Source organism: Trachinotus anak, unplaced genomic scaffold, assembly GCF_046630095.1.
Source record: "Trachinotus anak isolate AG129_WGS33_773 ecotype Australia unplaced genomic scaffold, CSIRO_AGI_Tana_v1 ptg000032l, whole genome shotgun sequence".
Taxonomy (NCBI): Eukaryota; Metazoa; Chordata; class Actinopteri; order Carangiformes; family Carangidae; genus Trachinotus; species Trachinotus anak.
Window position 1 is genome coordinate 2,623,241 of NW_027273883.1, and position 19,427 is coordinate 2,642,667.

General features: G+C 40.1%; 1 protein-coding gene across 2 annotated transcripts; it reads left to right on the plus strand.

Moving 5' to 3' along the window:
- The first annotated feature begins 1,918 nt into the window (after positions 1–1,918).
- Positions 1,919–9,423, plus strand: LOC139613097 (atrial natriuretic peptide-converting enzyme-like). 2 transcript variants are annotated; one of them, XM_071469445.1, is made up of 12 exons: positions 1,919–2,678; positions 2,936–3,301; positions 4,169–4,534; positions 4,685–5,038; positions 5,151–5,168; positions 6,326–6,389; positions 6,486–6,529; positions 7,174–7,324; positions 7,472–7,585; positions 8,866–8,933; positions 9,120–9,174; positions 9,211–9,423. In XM_071469445.1, the coding sequence occupies exons 1-11, from the start codon at positions 2,283–2,285 to the stop codon at positions 9,141–9,143; spliced, it is 1,965 nt and encodes a 654-aa protein (XP_071325546.1). In that variant the 5' UTR covers positions 1,919–2,282; the 3' UTR covers positions 9,144–9,174; positions 9,211–9,423. The 2 variants fall into 2 exon arrangements, with proteins under 2 accessions (XP_071325546.1, XP_071325545.1); XM_071469444.1 differs by having other exon boundaries at positions 1,921–2,678; positions 9,120–9,423.
- Positions 9,424–19,427: the final 10,004 nt, after the last annotated feature.

Below are 19,427 nucleotides of genomic sequence, written 5' to 3' on the forward strand. Positions count from 1 at the left end.
GAAGACATAATTTGCTCTTAGGTAACGGATTGACCAGAGGGCAAATCTATAACAGCAAGCGGCTGTTTGTACACTTCAGCAGAAGCATAAATCTCTGTCCAACAACATGAACTGCCAATGTTACACAGCAGCAGGTTTAGTGCGCCTTCAGAGCTACTCAACTGCATGAGTGGTGGGGAAGCTGCCATCATTTCCATATGGCACTTACAGCCATGTCCTTGGACACATGCTTACTGTAAGCCAGGGTGGAGAGGACTGGCTGCGAGTATGTTTGTCTACTACTGGTGTTTACTGGAAGTAGAAAAAATAGAAACACTGCCGATGTGAAAAGGTCAACTGAACAATAAAGAGGTCTGAAGCACTGAAATTAGTGAGGAAACAAGCAGCGAAGGCTGAAAGTTCATGCAGCTTGTTCTGCATTATGTTGGTCTTGTTAATTTGCACAATTATGAACTTGTGACTTATGATTGTACTGTCTCAGACCATAAACCGACATACTGCATATATTGGTGTTTCTGCATGACAGCTGTTTCAATGAAATTTCTGGCTTTCAAAACTCACTTCCCACCTATCAAATAAAGGCATAAATCCCAAGAAATATTTAAAAAACGGCACTTGGGGCCAGAAGAGTGTGTCTAATAACATCTATTTTAGATACAGGTTAATAAAATCTATTTTATAGTTTATATACAGGTAAATTTATTATTTCACAATAACTATTAAGACAAAAATGTATCTCTCGTGGGAAATTCAGAATTATCCAGTCGCTTATTCTTGTATTTAGTTCAATTTAGTTTGAGTCTGTGTCATTATCCACTGCCTTTGTCTTAGTTGGTAAAAAGTCTAATGGCAGTAGGAACAAAGGATTTCCCACACTGCTCAGTTTTTTTTTTTTTTTTTATTGTGGTCTATTGTATCATTACAGGTTGCAAACATTTTAATTTGCACACTAACAAGTAACTATATCTGTTAGATACATGTAGTGGAGAGAGAAGAATAATATTTCCCATTGAAATAGTGAAGCAAAACTATTAACTAGCATGAAATACAAATACTTACTGCTGGATAATAACAGGAGTGTAACATTTAAAGACAGAGGTGCTACAAACTCGTCAAAGATCACCCAGCCACTCATAGTCTTCTCCAGGTCAGCCGTGATCTCCAAGAGATCCCAGCTGTCCTGAAAATCAAACAAAGGGATGAACATAATTTTTCACATCATAATTCTTGAATCTACTGGTGAAGTCAGAAATTTTACAATTCCACACATAGTGTCTTGAACACAGTGTTGGTCTGGACCTAAAAGTAGACTGGAATCCAGTCATCAGTTTTAATGGTAGTCAAGACATATGATAATTCTGACCTGTAGCATGTCCTAGATAAAAAAAAAGCATCATTAGGATTCATCAGAGTTCATAGATATGGAATGTTTTTTAAATGTTTGGTGTGGAGTTGTGTTGGGTTCACATACCAAGACACAGTCTGCATCACCATCTCTAGAGCCACACACAGCACTGCTAGAAACACTGAATATTGTAACTGATACCTTTTCATTATATTGCACGTGGTTTTACGAGCCCACAGCCACCCCTGACCTGGTGCTCTGTCCTGTTTGACTCGACATTTTGGATCTTATACTTCAGCCAAGAAACTAACATTTGACTCCACTTGGAAGTACTGTTTTTTAGGGGTCTTTGAAGTACAAAAGAATCTGACATCTTTTATTAAGAAATCAACCACCTTCTCTTGCACTGCTGTTTTTTAACACCACCCTGCATAAGAGGATCAACTAATCCTCTTCATGCCTTTGGGTGTGCAATCCTGGAAATCCAAGTTCCAGAGAACTGGAGACATTGCTGTCTAAAAAGAAAAGACACAAATAACATGTCTTGATCCTATTAATGCTGAAATACTTTCCATCCAGAAGTCGGGCTCATTGTGCAAGCTTTATGCAACAAATTCTCACCCCCCAAGGTTACACAGAATGCACGAAATCACAACCAGATGTTGAGCGCCTTACACAGCTCAAAGTTCCTTGCATTGAATTTCTCTTAATGGGGCTGCTGCTCTGAGACCAGTTTGGTTCTCATTTTGTGTCGAACATTTTATTGATATGTGACCTTAACAGTGGTCCTAAATCAGTGCCTTGTTTGTAGGAACTCCATTCGTGGACTTGTACTCCACCTCCAGAGAGTAAAGCAGAGCAGCAGAGACACACTGGTGTCAAACCTCCAAAGGCTTTGTTAAACAGTGCAGGACAACATTTGACATTACCGAAAGCCATGACGTGTTTTGTCTTGGTGATTTTGGGATTGCTGCTGCTGTCTCCTCAGCAGGCACATGGAGGGCGAGATGACAGGTCAAACTGCAAACCAGTAACAGCCAGCTTTTGTCAAGGTGTGGGATACACCACTACCCCCAATCCGACTGGAGTTATGGGCTTCAGTCTGCAGCAGATTGGTCAGATTGTGGAGACAGCCTGTTCACCAGAGGTCTCAACACTCATGTGTCGTGTTGCCGTGCCTGAATGCGGCTCAGAGAACGACAGCCAGAAGAAGCCTTGCCGATCCCTCTGTGAGAAGGTCAGGACGGACTGCGACTCTGCCCTCAGAGTGAAGCGGCTGACCTGGCCAGCGAGGCTCCGATGTGAAGCTTTACCAGAGTCTAACTGTGTACAGGTAAGAATGAAAGAATGAGCACCCCCACTCTGTTTTTATCATGTAGAATGGCGTCTATGATAAATGAGAAGATGAAAACCACAGGTCCACTTGGTCAACCACTTGGGTCAACCTGAAGACCAACGTCCCATCCGGGCATAAACAAAACCTGGTTGACTTTTCTTGGCAAAAATGGAAAAAGACTGGTGACAGTTGAACTACAGAAGTGAGAATGTTGTTTATTCAGAAATCACTGATCTATGTTCCTGTTCTTCCAGGGTCAAGACACCAGTGCTGCCCCAACCTCTCCTCCAACATGTCAGACAATCACTGTCCCTCTCTGCTCAGGGTTACCTTACACAGACACTGTGCTTCCTAATCTTCTAGGCCACAACACTCAGGAGGAGGCGGGCTTGCAACTAAATAGTTTTGCATCATTTATAAAAGTGGACTGTTCCCCTCATCTGAAGCCTTTCTTGTGCTCCGTCTACACCCCTGAGTGTTTGTCAGGAAGAGCTCGGCCTCCCTGCAGGAAGCTCTGTGAGCAGGCACGATCCGGCTGCGAGTCGCTGATGAACAAGTTTGGCTTTCACTGGCCTGAAGCCCTCAGGTGTGAGGCGTTCACCACAGAATCATGTGAAGAAGTAAGTCTGCCCTCTTTGACTCTAACACAGATGGAGAGATGTAGGCGATCGTAACTGCCACTGTCGCATTAGACCACAAGCATCTCAGGCCAAAACAAACGCCTCTTAAGCCACACCTCCAGCCTCCATTTGGCCACCCCCCCCCCATCACATTCTCAGCCAGCAAGGTGTTACAGAGTACAGTGAAAGTGGCCACTCAACACACAAAAAGAAGCTCAACAAAAGAGCCAACAAAAAACAATCCAGCCACAAACTGTAGCCCATACTAGCAACGCTGTGATGCGCTCCACAGCGGTACTGACAGTTAGCCAGCTAGTGATGGCAACATTTATCATAACACATTTATCATACGGGTAACAGCGAGTTAACTAATGTTAATCATGCTACTGTGGCCATCACTAATGAAAACAGAAATGTAACATTATGTAGCATCAAGTTACTAATGCATCCAGGAAAAGAAAAAACAGTACTGAGTCAAGCTGGAGCTCTTTAGCAGCTCGTAGGGCTGTCCATCTTGGTAAAACCAGACCAGTACTGGCTCCACGGTCGGACTGGGAGAGAAATTTAGCTTTGGATCATCTGCTGGGACTGCGGTCGCACAGCCGACACTAACCTACAGTATATAGACATAGACAGTATCTCCGCTGATAAAGATCCAATGACATTTACACTTGGTGTAGAGTTTTTAATTGTGATTAGAATCTATATCTGTTGAGCAATTTTCAATAAGATAAGTTGAAGCCAACAATGTAAAGACTATGATTAGCAAAAACCAACCAACCAAAGTAAGCACTACAAGAAATGATGAAGACATCAAGAGCAAAACTATAGTTCAGACTTCACTGATTTATGTTTCTGTTCATCCAGGGGGACGACAGCATTTTTACTCAAACATCCTTTTCAACATGCGAGACAATCACTATCCCTCTCTGCAAAGACCTGCCTTACACCGAGACTGTGATGCCCAACATCCTAGGCCACAAAGCTCAGGAGGATGCAGGCCTGGAAATACATCAGTTTTTTCCACTTGTAAAAGTGCAGTGTTCCCCTCATCTGAAGCCTTTCTTGTGCTCTGTCTACGCCCCTGAGTGTTCGTCAGGAAGAGCTCGGCCTCCCTGCAGGACACTCTGCGAGCAGGCGCGGTCTGGCTGCGAGTCGCTGATGAACAAGTTTGGCTTTCACTGGCCTGAATCCCTCAGGTGTGAAGCATTTACTACGGAGTCATGTGAACAAGTAAGTCTGCTCTCTTTAAATCCAACATAAAGATGAACGGAAGTTCAATCACCTAAAGATTCACCAGGGGAATAATCTTCAGGTGATTATTGCTTCATTCAAACTGGTGTTGGATTTGGAATGACAGTGTGCGCTTGTGTCTTGTTACAGTACGGAGTAAGCAGCAGTGGGGGGATCTGTGAGCCGATCACCATACCCATGTGCCAGGGTCTGTCCTACAACCAGACCATCATCCCAAATCTTCTGGGACACACCAGTCAAAGAGAAGCTGTAATGAAGATGTCCTTTTTCAACTCAATGGTGCAAACAGTGTGCTCGGTGGACATACGCCTCTTCCTGTGCAGGGTCTACGCCCCCCAGTGCGTGGCAGGGGAGGTGCAGCGGCCCTGCAGGTCCTTCTGTGAGAGGGCCAAACAGGGCTGTGAGAGTCTGATGACCAGTTTTGGTGTTTCGTGGCCAAATGAGCTGAATTGTGACTCATTCCCAGAGGAAATGTGTATATCAGTAAGTGATGGACAGTTGGTTGATGAAAAAAGAAATTTGGTAAAGGATGTGAATCATTGGATATTTTGTTGGTCACATCTTTAGCTGACATTTTATTTTTCTCTTTTTACAGGAAGAAAGCAGGACTGAGGTATTTTCAGAAATTTTATGTTAATTCTATGATAAAAAGTGTTGTAATTGTAATATTTTATAATTGTTGATATTTGTTATGTTGATCAAGCATGTCGCTACAGTGTAAGTAAAGGGCTCGACATAAGGGTGTACAAGCGGGTCACAGGAAAGTTTCAACCACGGCTGCTGAGTTCAGCGTCTCTATGAACACAATGGATGTCAGTGGGAAGCCAGTGAAGGATTGTGTCCTCATTGCTGCATGAGTGACTCTTACTGGTTGGTGAGGGTGATGAACTGAGGGGGATAGCATGTATTTCTGTCACATTAATCTCCTCACCAGCCATTTCTTTGAGAAAAAAGAAAAAACAAAAACAAAACTTGATACCATGTATCTGTCTAATCAAAGTTAGCAGAGACAAGAATCACAGTGCAGGGGAATTGCACTGTCAAACTGAAGAGAAAACGGAACAAATTCCAACAAAGAGAATAAAAAAACGAATAACTTAAAGGTACTCTGTGATGTTTTTGTCACTGCTTTTGCTGAATGATTTCGCAGTATTTGACTGATTAATAGGTGGTGATAAGGTGCTGAGGAATGCAGCAATGTGCGAGTAAAGTCAATGAAGACGCTTATCAGAAAAATCCGATTTGCAAAGATTTTATGAAGAAGGAACTGCATTGAACATGCTTAGATCTCAAAGATACACACAATTCATTTATATAACACTAAATATAAACAGAAACATCGTTCACAAGTAAACTCTCCGCACGGCACCTTTCAAATCAGAAATTACCATTATTTTATACCCATTAAAAGAAAACATTTGGTTTGATTGGGTCATGTGATTGGGTTGACTGCAGTAGGACTGTGTAATGCACTGTGTGCCCCAATGGTACAAACAAAATAGGGATCATCTTGTAAAAACATTGCACCATAGCACTACTAGTGGTGAAAAACTCCACATGGTACCTTTAATTGACACTAAACACTTGAGCAGCAGCTGGAATCTTAGTTTCTATGTTTTATTTTAGGATCATTTTGTGCAATAAAGTCCCTTTGTGTTGTTCCTTCTGAATTTCACCTCAAAGTTAGGGTTATCAAATTATTACATATAGTGTGAAGCTGTGACCTTTATGATCCATTCCTCTCACTTTATTTGTTCCTGTTTCCAACAGTTGCTGAATGCTCAAGCTGTTCTTGCTAAACTGGATTCCGGTGGCTACTCTGTTCATGGCAAATGTCAGTTTATTTTCCACCAATTTTAAACACCATCTTATCATCAGAATGAGATTTTTTTTTCTACACTCATAAACTCATTTATTTTCACCAATCCAGCCCTGAGTCTCAAGACTGCCCGCCTACTGCTGATTCTCATGGATGTATCCTTTGCAAATGGCTGATTTTCAATAGTTGTGTAGCAGCTCTTTGCAGTCAGGAGAAGACAAGAAGAACATGTCACCTGGGTGGGTCTAAATAGAAAAGGGTGATTATTGTAAATGTTAAAGTGATATATTAAAGACCCCGTCTTAGAGTTTGCATTAGCACAACCACTAACACTTTGTCAGCCACTGCCAGTTACAAACAAACAAACAAACAACATAAATAAAAGCTGTTGACTACGCTAACTGTTGTGATCAGTCTGCTAGTCTCTGATTCTGGTCTCAACAGGCTCCTTATCTGAGTCTGGGTCTGACTGAGGCTCAAACATGAGACTGAGTCTCTCTGATGTTTCCTCTTCTAACCATCTTGATGCTCTCTGCTCTTTCACCTGTCACCAGTTTTTCAAACCTGATGCTATCAACAAAATCTGAGACTGCATGTATATAGTTTAGTCTGAATCACAGGTAATTTTACCCAAACATCTGAATATTTTTGTTCAGTTCAGATCATATCCTGACCAACCAGTAATGGCTCATCAATCTGTCAAACTGCCCTCATCTTCGGCTGTAATAGGAGCCACTATGCAATAAGGTGTTGAGCTGTATGTTTTCAGTGTATTTGAGCTCTTTAACAGCACTTTCAGGCAGACAAATCTGGAGACCTGGATGCCGTGGAGTTCTTCAAACTGCTGCATTATGTGGCCATTGTCAGGAGGGAGTATGTGGAGAGCTATGAGCGGAAGAATCCACCCTCCGTCAATAAAGCCCAAATGAAAAGGGCTCTGTCTGTCCATGGTAATCTCTTATATCTGTACAGTACTAAACACATCATCATTCCCCATAATTCCGTCATTGAACTTTAAGGATGAGAGTAATTTTTTTAATCCCTGATGTTTTAAATCACTCAGAAGCTTTTTGTCTGTGGTTGTCTCTGTCTTGCAGACTTCGGTCTAGATGATGAAACCTTCAATATTCTGTGGTACAAATACGGCTCCGAAAGTGGGATCGACTACAATGAGTATGTGGCCGTCATAACAGAACTTCAGATCCTCAAAGGTCAGTATCAGCAGGAGGAAGAAGTCCTCTAGATTGTTGAATGTGCTGTTAATGGATGTTGTTGTCTGCTACTCACAGCTGTTGTAATTTGGCATGGTTGTTGAGCTGTAGCCAAGTTTTTAGAAATACTGAGACCATTGAACTGAAACTCCCCCAGTGCAACTTTCAAACCCCCAAAAGGACTTTGAGTTTGTCTTTTTCCACATTGTTTATGAATTCAGCTGCAATATTTTCAGCAAATTTTACCCTCCTTCAGAATTTTCCAAATGGGAAAATATTTTCTGATGGACAAATATGAAACTCTGTCGTGTTTAATGTCAAATTTAAGAATCTAGCTGTAATAGTGAATGTAAACTCCTCTGCAGGTTGTTTAAATTCACAAAATGTCCCAAATTAATACTGTAGACTGGTGGTTTTTTAACCATGATACCAGCACATATTTTTTTAATTGGAAGGTGAATTTGACTGTAACTTTACACAGCCCAGAAACCGCTGTGATGATTCAACAACATGGCTTCTGTGAGAGAGAGAGAGATTTCCAGGACCTGGATCTGAACAGTTCAGAGCAGGAGGCAGCTTCGTATTGATCATGATGAATTAATTCCACAGACTGTGTGAGCATCAACAGAGTAAACAGCAGGATCTTTGTGTTTATTATTGTTTATGATTTACATGTATTTAATTAGTAAAAAGAAAAAAAATCTTAAATTGTTTGTGCGATATAATTGTGTTTGTCTGATCTGTTGTCACTGCTGCACTGACTCACATAACAAATGGTCTGATTGAGTGAAAGAGTGACATCTGAGTTTTGATTAAATAACAGCTTGTCACATCATGTGTCTTGTCAAAGTGAAATGTAGATTATTTCCCAGCAGAAGTTTCCGAGTCAGGTCAGCTGTTAATTGGTTAGCTTGTGGTTATGTTTGAGTGTGATTGCGGCGTCCTGTCATCTCCAAAGGTTGAGACTTACAGGCAGACAGGTACAGAAACAACATAGGTAAGAGGATGGCAAGAAAACAACAATGCAACAATCTGTCAAATGACTGGGTAAAGATAGCTGGTGTTTACAGCTACTGCGAGCAGATTAGTAGATGGGAAACAGGTGAGCTGGGGGGTGTAGGGGGTCAGGTGGCTGAGGCAGGGAGGAAAAGTCTGAGGACATCTGGTGGACAAACAGAGTGTGGCAGGAGGGTCTCACCACATACTTTAAATGTTTTGTACATTTTGTGGAAAACACCAGTTTCTGTGTTCAGATTATTCAGATTATTCACTTTTTTCAGATCGTTTCAAGGCCCATCTGCTGAGTTTGCCATGTGACTGCCAAGTCGCCAGCTTCTCTTTCAAGCAGGTGAGTTTAAATGATTTGATTTATATTATCAAAAAAAAAAATCTAATTAAAGTAGCATTGGTGTAAACGCTGTTAGGTTTTCAAACACTGTATTAAACAATATTTGAAGCAAATACTTCACAGATGATTGGGAAGCTGTCAAAAATAATATAATGATGATTTTTTTTTGTCTCTCTCTATTTTCAGTTCATGAAATCAGCCATAATCTGAGGATCAAGCAGGAGCTGAGCTGAATGAACCAGAACTATGATAACTGTTCAGTAGCACAGAGCTGTAGGGACAAATATAAATGGTTATGAATGCATTCATTATCATCTTAATCAACAAACCATTGTTAAAGTATAGAAATATTAACGGGACATTGAAGTTAGAATTTTGTCAGTTTTAGCTTCGCAAAATGCTTCTTTTGTGTGTGTTTGTATTTTCAGATCAAATATATGAACAGTCATTTTGTAAAACTGTTACTTCACATTAAAGATACTTGGCTGCAGTAATCATTCAGCTTTTTATACATTTTTCTTTTTCTTTTGCTAAAACTGTGATGAAATTACATGTTAATGTAAAGGTGACTTTAAATAAAAAAACAAAAAACAAAAAGAAAAAAACAAAAAATGAGACGGTCTATTGCATTTTTTAAAAATGATGCAGTTATGTCAACATGGAGCCGAATCTCCATTAAGCCTACTAAGTATTACTTAGTAGGGAGCCCAAATTTTTACACATGACACAATTACGGTTCATTTTTTCATTTTTATAAGTTGGAATAAAAAGTAAAAGCGCATTAATGCCTGGGGGGGCCCAATCGAATGCATACAACTATAAATGGACATGGCATGCAGTACATTGACTGACCAGTAGATGGAGGCACAGACTTCACTATGATGAGCTGACAAGCTGAACCCCCTTGTGGTTAGCTGTCACGTATCAGGTCAGTGTGCTTCATAAAATGTTATAATATATTTATTGTCCTGTTTTCTTTTTTTTAAAATATTTTTGATGTGTGCAGGTTCATGTGGATTGTCCCATAATCCTCATGTAATTACTTAAAAACCAAAATGAAAAGTTGACATCTTGGCAAAAAAGAGTTTTGCCCTGCAGCACATTCTCATACCTTGTGTATTGAATTGCATTATAGTATTTGTAATGTATTTGATATATTTTAAGTATAAATAATATCAATATTACTTTCATTGTCAAGGATTTTTTTTTTAAAGAAATGTGCTATGTATGCATTGAAATTTTGCTGTTGAAAACAAACTTGTCAGTTCCCTCTAGAGGACAAACTGGTTAACGATGTTTCTAAATGACCTCAAACTTGTGTTGGCATTTCATTAACAAAAATATTAACATGCTTTTGTTTTTACTCCCATTTTCATGAGTCAAAATAACAGACATAAGATTTTTTTTCTAAGAGAGGTTGAGGATTTATTTCTCTCTCTAAAATGTGTTTAAATCTGTGTGAGTGAGTATTTTCATGTTAATGAGCCAAGATCCTCCATGCACCTGGCAGGTGTGTCATATCATGATGCTGATTACACAGCCTGATGATTGCACAGCTGTGCCTTGGGTTGGTCACAGTAACGGGCCACTTTAAAACATACAGTTTTATGACACAAAACAATTCCATAGATGTTGCACGTTTCGAGGTAGCGTACATTCGGCTGCTGAAGCTGTTGCCCGTGAAATGAGTGGTCATTTCATCCAACCTGCATGTCTGAGCTGCTCTGGATCTGCATGTATGATGAGCCACTTCCTGCCAATATTCAGCAACTTCAGAGCCACTGAAGAGGAGTGGACCAACAATCAGCCTGATCAACTCTGTAAAGCCATAGTTCAGTGCCTGATAAATGCCTTCTATCAAAATAAGACTGCATATTTTAAAGTGGCCTTTTATTGTGACCAGCCGAGGACACACCTGTGCAACAATCATGGTGTGTAATCAGCATCTTGATATGACACACCCGTCAGGTGCATGGATGATCTTGACAACAGAGAAGTGCTCACTAACACAGATTTAAACACATTTGTGAAAAAATCTGTGTGTGTTAATTTCAATTTATGAAAAATGGGAGTGAAAACAAAAGAGTTTATAAGCGTTTATATTTTTGTTCAATATAATTTGTCGTCAACATGAACAAAGATGCATGTGTATCTGCAATAAACTAATATTTGCCAATGTTTTATTTATGGCCAAAGGTTGGAACTTGCAGATAAACACAAAATTCTTATGAACTGGAAATTGTGGAGAATTATATCGAGTAACATTGATGGTAACTTTCATGTAACAGAAAAGAGAGAGAAACACAAATTTTTCTTCAGGTATTACAGTCATGCCCTCACTAGAAATCATTTCAAAAAATCCGTGCCTCCCACAAAACACATTTAATCTTTATTAATCATTAACTAATCTGAGGATTTTAGCAACAAAATGAGCCACATTTAATTTCAATGCAAGAACATAATCTAATCTAATTTAATTTTTTTCCCATGCATGAAATCATCATCATGTTTTTTCCCTGTAAAAAATCAATTATTTTTGCTTTCTGGATAAATCCTGCTAATGTGAATCTGATACCGTTGCTAGCATTGTTTATGCTCCCCTGCCCTGACTGGCTTTAAGCCCCCCCCCCCAAGCCTCCCCCCGATTCTTGGCTAGGCTACACAATTTAAAGTGTTTTGAAGCGTCTCCTCTCTCTGTTTGTTTCACGTGTCATTAAATCAAACAGCTGGCACCATGTACAGTCCTAGTCAAACATTACGGTGCCACATGTTAGCAGGATAACGGTGTGTTTACAACTGAGATGGACAGGAAATGTGTTGTATGGATCTTATTAACAGTGAGAGTCATGGAGAAATTCAATATCCTGACTTTGTGTTTGGAGCTTTCAGCAGTTGCAGGAAAGTGTTTACACACGCATGCATGGGTGTGTGGCCTCCGACATCATAGTGTAATAAAGACATATTCAGGGTTGTGTGTGTGTGTGTGTCAAACCAACCATGAGGTTTGTAACAAGGTTGTAAACATAACCTACACACATACTTAAACACCAATTCTATCCATTTTTGGTCTGCAAAAATTTAAATATCATCTGGAAAACGTGACAACAGAGCTACACTCAGCTTCATAAAAGTTTATTGTTGAAAGAAACAAGATTTATGGGTTGAGTAAAACTCTGTAACCCTGTGATTGGTAAATGAGAAAGTTCAGAGGAAAAATCAATTCATCTTCACGATGTTAAACCGACCACAGTGGAAGATTCTTTGAGTAACATATTTGTGTACAAATGCCTTTTTATGTGCATATCCATATGTTTGCTTACAGGTTTACATGACGCTCATGTGGGAGGGCAGGGTGGGTGTCTACATGTGTACTGATCCAGTTAGCCATTAACAGACCGATCGGGTCATCTTGTATTACCTTCCTTCTTTTGTTTGAAATGAAGTAAAACCTTATTTTGTGGTTTTACTGCTTCAACCTCTCTTCTTCGTTTCCCTGCTCCCTCCCTCCTTCTCAACCCGGTCTGCTACCTATTTAGTGGGGAGAAACCACCAGCACACAGGACCAGCACCAGGCTGGAACAGGCCTCATATATATATATATATATATATATATTCTCCATAAAAAGCAGTACAATCTGAGAGCAATGATTTTTTTTTGTTTTTTTTTCTTCATGTGACCATTCTTTTGCTTTGCTTAGTCATTTTTCCAGTAGGGGTCTTAACAGGTTTGACCTGATCCAGAACAAACCCACGGAAACCCCAACCCACAGCAGGACCCAACCAAGACCAGGTTATACAGAACATAACTCACTTGGGACCTATGAAGACCTATGAAGACCCCTTTTTTGTGGTCCTGATCATTTGTCTGTTTGTGCAACAAGCTCTCATAACAAAGGTTATGTCTTTTTGTCTGTCCACCATTAAAAATATATACTCAAATGAGTGTTTTCTACCTCAAGAGTTGAAAATCATTTTGACCTGTTGATGGCCCTAAATGAAACATCAGGGGATCACCAAAGCTCTCAAAGACCAACAATGTCTGCACCAAAATAAATGGAAATACATCTAATGGTTGGTTTCTGGTCTCAGAACTAGTTCTACAGACCTGCTGTAGTTGTTTTGATATACTTCATGTGCAGAGAGAACACAGAGAGAAATGGCGGCCATCATAAAGGCAGTGTCGTGATATCGTTTAAAAATGGCAATAATGGTGTTTTTAAGACAGTCTCTCCAGAAAGAAGTTCATAATGTTGCACTCTGCTGTTCACATTAAAACTGCCACAAATAGTTGTGTAACAAATGAAAAAAGAAAGTTGGAGAAAAGCACAATAATGCCTGGATCCTCTCTCACCATTGCACAGCAGGACAATCACAGCAATATAAAAACCCACTTCACAGCTGTTGAGATGTTTCACTCTGAATCAAAAGTCGACCTGCTGTTGGTGCAGGAATAACAGTCAGGGCATCACCAAGGTCATTAGGGTTCATCCTCTGCACATGAAGGATATCTGTACTACTTTCCATGGTAGTAATTGTTGAGATATTTAACTGGCAAAGTGAAAATTTTAGCCAGATGATCAGATCAGATCAGACCAGATGACCAAAAAATCAGATGATTGCCAAACTCTGGGGGATTGCCATTTCTAGAGCTAGTCTGCTAGCAATGCTAAAGACATCTTGTGACCCTTTTCCACTGCATAGTATCAACTCAACTCAACTCTATTTGCTTTTTTTGGTTTTCCATTGATCAAATTAATGGTGCCTGCTACCTAGCTTGTTTCTTCTATTGTTTTATGGCAACCTGGAGAGATCTCTGGTTGGTATCCCTTTGATATCCTCCGTCGTTTATGTGCTTTTCTGCGTTGAAGATAATGTTACGATAGTTTCATGCGTTGTCACTAAAGTAACAACTTCACATTGAAGGTGTGCCATCTGTAGGGGAAAAAGAAACATGTGGTACCAAAAGCGAGTAGAGTCGAGTGGAATTGGGGTGGAAAAACGCTTTAGGTAAAAATTGTGGGAAAGTCATGGTCATGGTTAAAAGAAACCATCACTGACTGATGAGATAAGATGAAATACAGACTGCTGTATCTACTATCTGCTCAAACATCCATTTCAGCCTCCATCCCAAAAGCTACCTCAGCCTTTAACATAGAAAAGGACAGTCATTCTAAACACTCATTTAAAAAACAAAAAAAAAATTTAAACCCTTAACATTACTGATTGTAACATTTGTAACAGCAGTTACACAGCATCAGATCAGGGGATTTGGTCAAATTACATGCTTGATAATAAAACCTTTTCACACAGAAAATGGATTATAAGGATCATTTTTTCCCCCAACAACCTTAAACGAAGGTAGAAACTGTGGCGCCTGGGCTCTGGTCCCTGTTATCAGACGATACTTAAGGTTTACTGCTCAGAGTGAAAGAGAGTTATCAGTGCATCCCTGCTGTTTGCATAGTTTCTCCAGTGAAAGATGGACCTGGACAAGCAGCGATAGGACTCAGGTCAATGTTTACCTCTCACCTTTCTTATCGAGCTGGGAGTTTGCCCTCCACCCAGACAGAAAGCCCCTTGCCTCTCCCCTCAGTGTTTCCTCTCTTCTCTTCACAGCGGCTTCAGCCGTTGAGCAACACACCGGTTACGACACCAACAAAGTGAGAGCTGCGAGAGCCGAAACCGCAAAACCACAAGACGGTGATGACATTACGTTTAACTCCACAGCAGACTAAAGGGCAGTACCTGTGGAATGAATGTGCATTATGAACTTGAAAGATTGAGCATTATGTTATCGACCATTAACCTTTCTTCAGAGAGGTTAACCCTAATCCTGAATGTAACTAACATTGACTAAATGCTTCTTATCTTTCCTTCTGGCCTCTGAGTTGACCCTCTGTCCAGTTCCACCTGTGTCCCTCTTCTTTTTCTTTTCAAAGCAGGTGTAGTCATTCAAAGAGAGAAATCCACCTTAAAACACTGTCAACACGATATGTTTTGTCCATTTAGTAGTTTAGTATTCAGTGTTTCATCTCATGAATGATAGGCCATTTCCAGAAACTAACAGTAAACAGGTTATTAATTTAAGTTCTCCTCAGCCCAAACCAACAGGAAGCGAAGACGGACTTAATAACGACTCAGAATCCTGTGGTCCTTTTTCCACCTGAATTTAATTAAGAAACTGTCTTTATAAAAATTGAACATGTTTCCAGACAGGCACCACATTTTTGAAAGCATACAACCTTAGCCAACCTGTCGTCGCCATGACCCCTGCCTGATATCCTCCTACAGGTCAGAGGTCAGTGGGCACAATCAGCCCCCCCACCTCACAGCCACATCACCCTTCCTCACTGCTATCTGTCCTTGGTCACATCACTCTCTCTGTATTGTGGATGTATTAAAGAGAAGTTGCTGTTCTGTGGCTGGCAGTTTACCTCGACATCTTTAAAGACCCCCCTTAGATGAAAATCAAGTTTTTAACCTTGTTAACAGTTTCATATGATATTTTTTAATACAAGACATCATGAGCAAAATAAGCAGTCAGCACCATGGCTGCACATTTCCACCTCAGACCTGAAGAAATGTCAATCTCATGAAACCAATTCAGACAGCCAAGGATTCATCTCATACAAGGGGAGGGCTAAATAAACCAGAAACCTTGTCAGTACAGTGAGCTAGAGTTAGCATTAGCACAACCACTAACAATGTGTCAGCCATGACAAGTTGCGAGCTTACAAACACCACCGCCGCCGCTAACCATTCTGATACGTCTGCTAGTCACCGATTTTGCTCACAACAGACTCCTCACCTGAGTCCTGGTCTGAGTCTCTCCAGTGTTTCCTGTAACACGAAACATCTGCTCACTTGTCAGTACAGAGAGCGAGAGTCAGGATTAGCACAGCCATGAACACTGTGTCAGCCACTGCCAGTTACAACATAACCCATTAACTACGCTAACCGTTCTGATATGTCTTCTAGTCGTCAATTTTGGTCACAATAAACTTCTCAACAACCCCTGAGCCTGGGTCTGAGTCTCTCTGACATTTCCTCTGCTTTATCATATCGATACCCTCTGCTGTCTCACTGGTCAAATTAGGTTTTTTTTTTACTTTTTGTAAGGGAACACCATGTTAAACAAATATTTATCAAAGCAGGGTATTTTTACATAGTTTAAAACATGTCTGGAGAGGAACTTTAAGCTAATTGGTATTTATAGCATATTTGGTAATTATTTAAGTGACTGGTGAACACAGTGGAGCATTTAGCAGCTAAAGAATTCAATTATTTGAGTTGGTGGAGTCCAAAACAGAGCTTAAAGTGTGTGTGTGTGTGTGTGTGTGTGTGTGTGTGTGTGTGTGTGTGTGTAGACTGGTTTTCATTATGTAGCCAGACACACAACTCAAACTGAATGTTGTTAAGTGTCTGCTGGATGTGTAAACAGGCAATTGTTTGCTAACCATTCACTATATCAGCTTCATAAGATGATAACTTGTCAGTGTTGAGTTTTCTGCTTGCACTGCCCTCAAGTGGCATCACAAAATCTGTTTTGATTTATTTATTTATTGGTATTGTCATGTTATTGTGGTCATATGTATGTAATTTATTTTTGTTCTTTTTACTCACCATTTCTTTTTTTTTTTTATTTTAATTGGCAGCTTTATTTTGTCAGATGTAACAACACAGAGCCAAAAGACAGAGAGAATAAACCGGCCATTGCCCTGAGGAAACAAATACTGCATTAATTTTACACATTTAGAGTGTAGAGTAGAGTTTAGTTAAAGTTGATGTTTCATTGGTCTGACTCCTCATCATGTTACATAATCTTTGAACCTTCAATACTTTGCAACTTTATGCCATGTCATCGTTACTAAACACAGTAACATTTTTTTTTTACGTCAGTGCTGTATGACTCTAGTATGCATGCATTTGTGTGTGTCTGTATGTGTGTGCGTGTGCATGAACATCCCTTGCCCTTCCCTGTGCAGCACTCAGGACAAAGTCATGCCGCCGCACAGCAGACAGAAAGTCTGCAGGCTGAGCGAACACACACATAAATAATATCATCTAATGGCTCATCAAACTGTCACTGAGCCCAGACAATACACACAGCTCTGTGCAACCACAGAAGACACCAAGGCTCAGAGAAGGGCTATACTTAAAGTGTCGGATGTGCGACGTCACTCAGGATTGCTTAACAAGACCCACAACCTGTACATACTGTCCTGTCATTAATGTGTGTGAGTGTTAGTGTATGCCTACTGAAAAGCTAATAAAGAAACAGCTAATAAAAGATTCTGAGAGGCATCACCTGTTGTGAAGCTGACTTGCAGCTCTACAGTGTGTGAACATAAATACTTTCATTCATATCTTGAATCTAAAGCACTGAGCCTGCTTCCAGAGAGAGATAGCGACACAAGTACTTGCCAGATCTCCATGGAATTTGTGTTAGATCTTCATGCTCCTCAGAGAAGATTAGTTTAGATTAGGCTCGTGGAGTGGATGGATCCTCATTATAAAGAAATTAGTGTGTGTGTTTGTGCATTTTTGCATGAGGAGTGAAAGAAAGAGAAAGTTTCAGTCTAAGTTGTGATTTAAACCACACGGTGTGTGTGTGTCTGTGTGTGTGTGTGTATCTCTGAGTGTGTGTGGGCTCGTTGAAATGTTTAGTTCGTGTAAACCAGGCAAACATAAACAGCTTTCATCTCCCTTCATGTGCACTTCATGCTACAAGGCCGACTGACCTGAACCTAAATCTGCTTTTGTCGATAAAACCACAAAGCGCCCTCCTCAGATGGGACGACTAAGGATTTTTAGAATTATATGGAAATGATTAGTGATCCAATCAGAATGCAGTCCATGGAAATTTACAGCAAGACCTGATTTAACTGAAGAGTCATTCTGGGCTGTAAGTGGACAGGAAGTAAAGCAGAAGGTAAGATTATTCTGAGTCATAATAAACCAAACTTCACTTCAGGATTTTGCAACTTTGGATAAATGTAAGACTTCTGTTCCCAGGACAGACTCTGGTTTCTGCCTGTATTGATGATAGATTAATAATAACAATTGATATCTATTCGTGTAGCGTGTTTCATACAAATGAGTGCAATACAATGTTGTGCACAAACTCTTTCGGGTAAAAAAGTAAAAGATTGATACCAGAATTAAAAACGGTAACATTAAATCAGTAAACACATAAATATAATCATGTATGGAACTGTGAAGAAGGTTTTTTTTTTTTCTTTGGATGATGATGATGATGATGATGATGATGATGATGATGATGATGATGATGATGATGATGATGACTATTACTGAGAAAATTCTGAGAGAAATATGCACTCAGCAATATGATTCAATTGTGTGATCAGGGATTTTATTCAGAAAAATTCCCTGGATGAACTGAGCGTTAGAGGAGAAGATTAATGCCACCATGTCCAATAAGAAGCTATGAGACGATTAGCTTAGCTTAGCATAAAGACTTGAAGCAGGGGGGAAACAGCTAGCCTAGCCCCCTATGAAGCTCATGAATTAACACTTTATATCTCATTTATTTTGTCTCGGTTGTTCGTCTGTACAAAAACTTGTGTGTAAAAACACGAAGTTGTACTTTGCAGTCCTGCAACTTTGAGACTGGAGCAAGATATTGATCCTCTTGTCTAACACTCTGCAAGAATGAAGAATAATCCTCACAAAAAGTAACTTGGAGTTGAACAGTAAAAAAAGTGAATGTGTTTGAAATGTGGGACAGTGGGACAAAGTCCTTTAGAGTTTAGGGAGTTAGTCACAGATTTTTCCTTCTACTACCATAAACCGCTCAGTGAACATACATTTGTCTGTATAATAATATTACCTAATCTTCACCCTCTTCTCTTCTGGGAAAACGATGACTAACACAAATAATAAAATCCTTTACCTAACCAAATCTGATTCAACTTCCTGTTTCAACCAGAGCACAAATGAAGTGTCCAACCAACAGTATGTCCTGAGTGTGTGTGTGTTTGTGTGTGTGTGTGGTCGGTGACCAGCAACAACCACACATTTTCAAACAAATTTTTCTTATCTAAAGAGAGTTTTCTTCAGTAAATGAATTTTTTTTTTACCTTTGTTCACCTGGTAAAGACTTACTGAGGACAAACAGTGAACTTATTTCCAGCAGCAACGCCCTACTTCACATATTTTAGTGCATTCCTACTGGGAGCCACCCAGTGCTACCAGTCTGCTGCTGTAAGTATCTGTCCATCTGCTGTGAGTCCAAGCTGACTGCGGCCTCTTCACAGTCACCTCTAATGCCTCCTGTTTAACACTGACACACACGAACATTAACAGCTGATCAGTGTGAAATTGTCGCAGCAGCGCTGAACCGATGGAGCGTCACATTTTCTGTCATCACTGTGACCGGTCAGTGCAACTCTCTTTCAGGGCAAAATGAGGACACTAATGCCCCTGGGGGTGAAATGAGTGTGTGTGTGACAGAGGTGGTTTTGGGGGGTTGCA